The sequence below is a fragment of the Hylaeus volcanicus genome, chromosome 7 (assembly GCF_026283585.1).
Source record: "Hylaeus volcanicus isolate JK05 chromosome 7, UHH_iyHylVolc1.0_haploid, whole genome shotgun sequence".
In the NCBI taxonomy this organism is placed as follows: domain Eukaryota; kingdom Metazoa; phylum Arthropoda; class Insecta; order Hymenoptera; family Colletidae; genus Hylaeus; species Hylaeus volcanicus.
The window spans coordinates 9,038,217-9,043,063 of NC_071982.1; the positions used below are offsets into that span (position 1 = coordinate 9,038,217).

The 4,847-nt window shown below is 38.4% G+C and overlaps 1 protein-coding gene across 2 annotated transcripts; it reads left to right on the forward strand.

The window, feature by feature from the left end:
* The first annotated feature begins 477 nt into the window (after positions 1-477).
* LOC128879191 (uncharacterized) lies at positions 478-2,082 on the forward strand. 2 transcript variants are annotated; one of them, XM_054128109.1, is made up of 6 exons: positions 478-620; positions 697-918; positions 1,070-1,275; positions 1,336-1,643; positions 1,701-1,822; positions 1,898-2,082. In XM_054128109.1, the coding sequence occupies exons 2-6, from the start codon at positions 835-837 to the stop codon at positions 1,979-1,981; spliced, it is 804 nt and encodes a 267-aa protein (XP_053984084.1). In that variant the 5' UTR covers positions 478-620; positions 697-834; the 3' UTR covers positions 1,982-2,082. The 2 variants fall into 2 exon arrangements, with proteins under 2 accessions (XP_053984084.1, XP_053984083.1); XM_054128108.1 differs by having other exon boundaries at positions 1,336-1,822.
* Positions 2,083-4,847: the final 2,765 nt, after the last annotated feature.

A 4,847-nucleotide genomic window follows, 5' to 3' on the forward strand; every position in this document is an offset into this window, starting at 1 on the left:
TGCTTCAGGTGAACCCGCTGCTGGCACTGGATTGGTCGTCTTTTTCCTCTTTGGGGTCCAGTTGTGTCCAAGTATCAAGGAGAGTGAGATCTATATCGACTTCCTTAGATTCTTTCTTCGATTTTAATTTGGACTTTTCTTTTCTAGGTTCTCTGACTGGCTGTTGTTCGGTGGTAGAAGGAGCTTGAGTTACCTCTGGATTCGACGATAGTGATTTCTGGTGGTTATTTTCTATTTTTAAGACGACATTTTTCCTGATGGAATGTTTTTCCTTCGTTTCTAATTTGGGTTTTTTCTTTGCAGCTTCTTTGGCTGGTTTTTCTTCTGGTTTTGCAGGAAGTGGTTCGTCGTATTTTTCTTGGATCCTTGCGACAACTTCTTTCTTCGAAGAGTGCTCCTGTTTACATTGTAGCTCGGCGAAGGGAATAATGATGTCTTTAAATTCCAGAAGTCGATTTATGTAATCTAAAGTGCCACCGTATGTTATAAAAAATTAGGTACAGAGAATTCCTGTATGTTCGATGGGAAATGTGCTGCTAACGACGTGGAAGTTGACAGGGTAACCAAATATGGATGAACGAAGAAGTCCCAGTGTTGGAGTGAAATCATGTGTAATACCAGTGAGTTTTATGATTTCTGTGGTGTCGATAATTGCCTGAGGACTAACTGCTGTTTGTTTTATTAAATTTACCTCAGAGCTAGTGTCCAGCATGAAGTGAGCTGATCAAATTACTCCATTTGGTCGAAGGATTGTGGAAGGAAGTCTTCAAGTGATTGGGTTGCTGATTCTGGCAACTCTAGGGGTTCGGACTCGTCGTTCTGCGTGCAGATTGGATGGATTTTGGTGTTTGTCGTCCCACGAGGGGCATCCTGGATCAGTCGTGGAATTGGTCCATTTCCCTGATTCCTGGTTTTAAGGTTTGTTTCTTGTCGACTCCTGTCGAATTGTCTCCTCCTGCATTCGGCTTCGAAATGTCCCAGTCGATTGCAATAATGACATATGATTGGTGGTGGTTTCGTGGGTGGTTGATAATTGTCTATTATTCACTGGTTGATTTCTTCTTTCAAGTGGTGCTTGTGTAAATTTACTGCAGAACCTCGCAGTGTGGTTAGGTTCCCCATAAAGTTGACAGGTGAGTTTTACAACATTATTATTACTATCACCGAACCTGAGTTTGTGTCTGGCGATTTCACTTTCAACTTGCACTGCACAATCGTACGTTTCTTCCAGAGGTCGAGGATTTTGGAACTGAATTCTCAGTCGCATATCTGGAGGTAAGCCGTGGATGAAATTTTTTGCAGCGAAACTGTCGATGATTCTTTTCCCTGTTGCAGATGGTTTCTCCTCCTCGATGATGTATTCATAGGGATCCTTAACACGCGCAGTGTAATTCAATATGTTTTCTTTGGGTGCTTTGCTGATGTTGGCGAGTTCCCCACGACAATGATTGGAATTATAGAGCGGTGGAAAAAACTTTCGCAGTCTTTGCTAAGTTGTTCGATGATTTTTATCTGCCTGTCTTCTATGACTTGGCACGCGTGTCCTTGTAATTTATTTTTCAATAAAATTAATAGGTGCTGGTGCTGTTTCTTTGGAACATCTGGTTCTGCTTCTCTGCACGCTCTGATGAATTGTTGTACAGGTATGTTACAACCGTCGAACTTGGAAACAGATTCTGTTGCGTCTCTTGCTGTTTTAGAGTCGCTCGAAGACGAAGATGCTGCGATGTTGAATGCTGTTGTCCTCATGATGGCTGCGAACTGTTCGATGGCCTTCCTCATAGCCCTGAGTTCGTCTTGCAAGGTTGAATCGATGTCCTCGGTGAGTGGATCCACGTAGATTTTTCTTCTTTCTTCCATTTTTTGGCGATGTTCTAATTCTTTCTGTTTTTCACAGAGCATCGCGAACTGGTGTTCGAAGGGCAACTCACAACTTTTACGAAGTTCTTCGCGCGATTCTACACTGAATTCACCTTCGTAGCTGTTATTAGCATCACACGCGGAGTCTTGACTGTACATTTTAAAAATTTTAAGAATTTAAGCACTGTTTGTTCAATAAATATATATTAAACTTTGAATTTGCGTGTCGACTTATTCACTCTCGCACTTCTTTTCCTTAATGTCCTTAATTTGAACTAATTTCTTAATTTCTTATTCTTATAATTAATAATTACAACTATTTCTTATACCAGAGTACAAAATTTTATGCAAATTACGCCACTTTGTTTTAATATCAAAGTTTTTTAAATACTCGGAATTCTAGACTTCCGCGTCGTCTTATTCTGTTTTTAAACGCAAAATTTTGATTTCTGTTTACTAATTTGCAAGTTTTATAATTTAAATAAGAGAATTCTAAATTTTCGTGTAATAATACTCTGTTTCGAATACAGAGTTTAATTTTTTAGCCACTAGTTCGTAAGATACTTTGTAGGTGTGAAATTAAAAATTTCACGAATCGACATCCCACCGCTGTCACCGGTGTAACGTCCCGAGTTCCGGAGTAGGCGTGGCTTCGCCCGAGAGCCGAAATTTTGGGACGTACCCTCCGATCGAAAATGGCGTTTCGAACGGGATCTCGAATAATGATTGGTAAGTAGTTCTATTTTTGTTTCAGACTTGATTGGCGGAGAAGATCTCTGACAAGATGGCGATTCTGGACCGAGCGGAAATCCAGAATCAACGTGACAAAGCGTGGCAAGTGAGCGGTTAAATAATGCTAATATTAATCCTAATTTGAATTATAATGTGAATAACAATACGATTCTACTTTTACAGTGTTCCAGAATTCGATCGAGCAAGTGATTCGAAGGTGAGTATTATTTATGTTTTTCAGCCATTAGGAGTTAACGCAATTCACATGATAAGTATTATTCATGTGTTTAAAGTCACGGGTAAGTATTATTTATGTATTTCAGCGGCGAAATCAACGTTCCAAGAGGAGAATGTCACCTAAAGGACGTAACGGTTCCCGATTTGAATTCCGTTACATTTTCTTCGAGAATTAACGAATTTTTTGGGTACAATTTATATATAATTCGTATTGGAGAAAGAAGTAGAATTCAAAAGAAAGGTTTGTCTCGATGAGAACAACTTTCGAAGAGTCGTTTCGTTCAAGGGAAGGGTTTCAAAGGTTTTCTCCAAGAAAACGGAGAATTCCTCCATTCCTCGGAGTTCGTTGGGAAAGAAAATATATATTTACGTTCTTTACGAGAACTATCCTGTAGTTTCAACATTAACTAGATTTAAAGAAATAGGAAAGAATAAACTAATGAATCGATAGATGAACGAAAGGAGAAGAACGAGATTTTGTTCGTGAGAGTTTCTGAATTTGATGCGCGCTGTTACAGATTCCACATTTATAAATTATCGTTCTTACAAATTACTCACGTGTGCCTGCTTTACAATTACCGCTGTAAAGATGTTCAGAAGTTGTCCTCCTCGAATTCTTCCTGCTGCGATGAACACTTCGATTTAGAATGTACTGGTTTTATAATATTAATACAAGAGCTTTTCTCCACTAAGGATTTATTATCGTTGTACTAATACAAGATTGATTCGTACAATTGACCGTTCACAGGTCTCACAGTTGTAATGAAGTAGAAGTAAGTCGAAGTGTGTAATAGAAGTAAGTAAGTACTAGAGGTAATAGGTAAGTAAGTGACGAAGCCGGCTGTGGCGGTTGTATTTATATTCCTCTTTCAAGGACGATTGTTGGCGCATGCGTACCCTGCATGGCAACAGTAGGCGTTATAGGCGCGGGCGTTCTTCGCACGGCGACAAATATATGTGTGTGAAGTTAACCCCGCACTTTTCGAATTTTTGATTTTTTTAAATTGTGCTACGTTGTGCTACGTTTGTGCCGTATTGTGCCGTAAACCGCGATTCTGTAAGTCAAAGCATACTCAAGAAAATAGAACAAAACAACATTTTTGATAACCCCGCACTTTTCGAATATTCAGTTTTTCTTTTTTGTGCCGTATTGTGCTATATTTGTGCTGAATTGTGCCGTAAATAAGAGATCGATAACATACAATAACAATTAAGAAAAAAAATAAAACAAAAATTATACTATCCCCGCACTTTTGCCGAAACAAACTTTTTTTTCTATAAAAAGATGCGTACTAACTTGTGCTACATTGTGCCATTGATAGAAACTCGTAATCTCTACTCATTTTGCAGATAAAAAATGTTGATTTTTAAGGAATAAAAAATTTAATATTCGAACAATTTGCGAACGGCGACAGATAATCGAATTCTGCAAGATGTACTACATTGTGCTACTTACAATACACGAGACATATGCGTTAAAAATTAAGATTAGCTCGAGGGTCAACAAAAATTAACAGAAAATGGTGGGGGTGATTAAAAATTTCGATATTTCCTAATTTTTTTTTATTGTGCCGTATTGTGCTAGACTGGCATAACAACTTTTCCTAATTACAAAATCTCGCCAGATCGACAGATTTCGCAGCGTTGGCAAAGTTAAGAATCAGAATATTCTGCGAATATGTTGAAAACGTGTATTTCTCAACTGTAATGAATGGTTATATAAGAAAATATATTTTGTACATTTAGTTTTAATATATGATACCGATAGATAATATACGTAGGATTGCGTCTGAGGGTTGTGTACAAAACGACACGTGTTACACACTAAAAGTTTAATAAAAAACAAAGAAATGGGGTATAATATATCGGTAATATACTACATCCGCACACACAAACTCTCGCACACACGCTTGCATACCCGCGCACGCACCCTTACGCGCACTCGTTCCCTCATACATATACGTATACAACCACCTTTTGCGTTGCTCGGAACCAACAACGTAAACGTAGCAGTATTG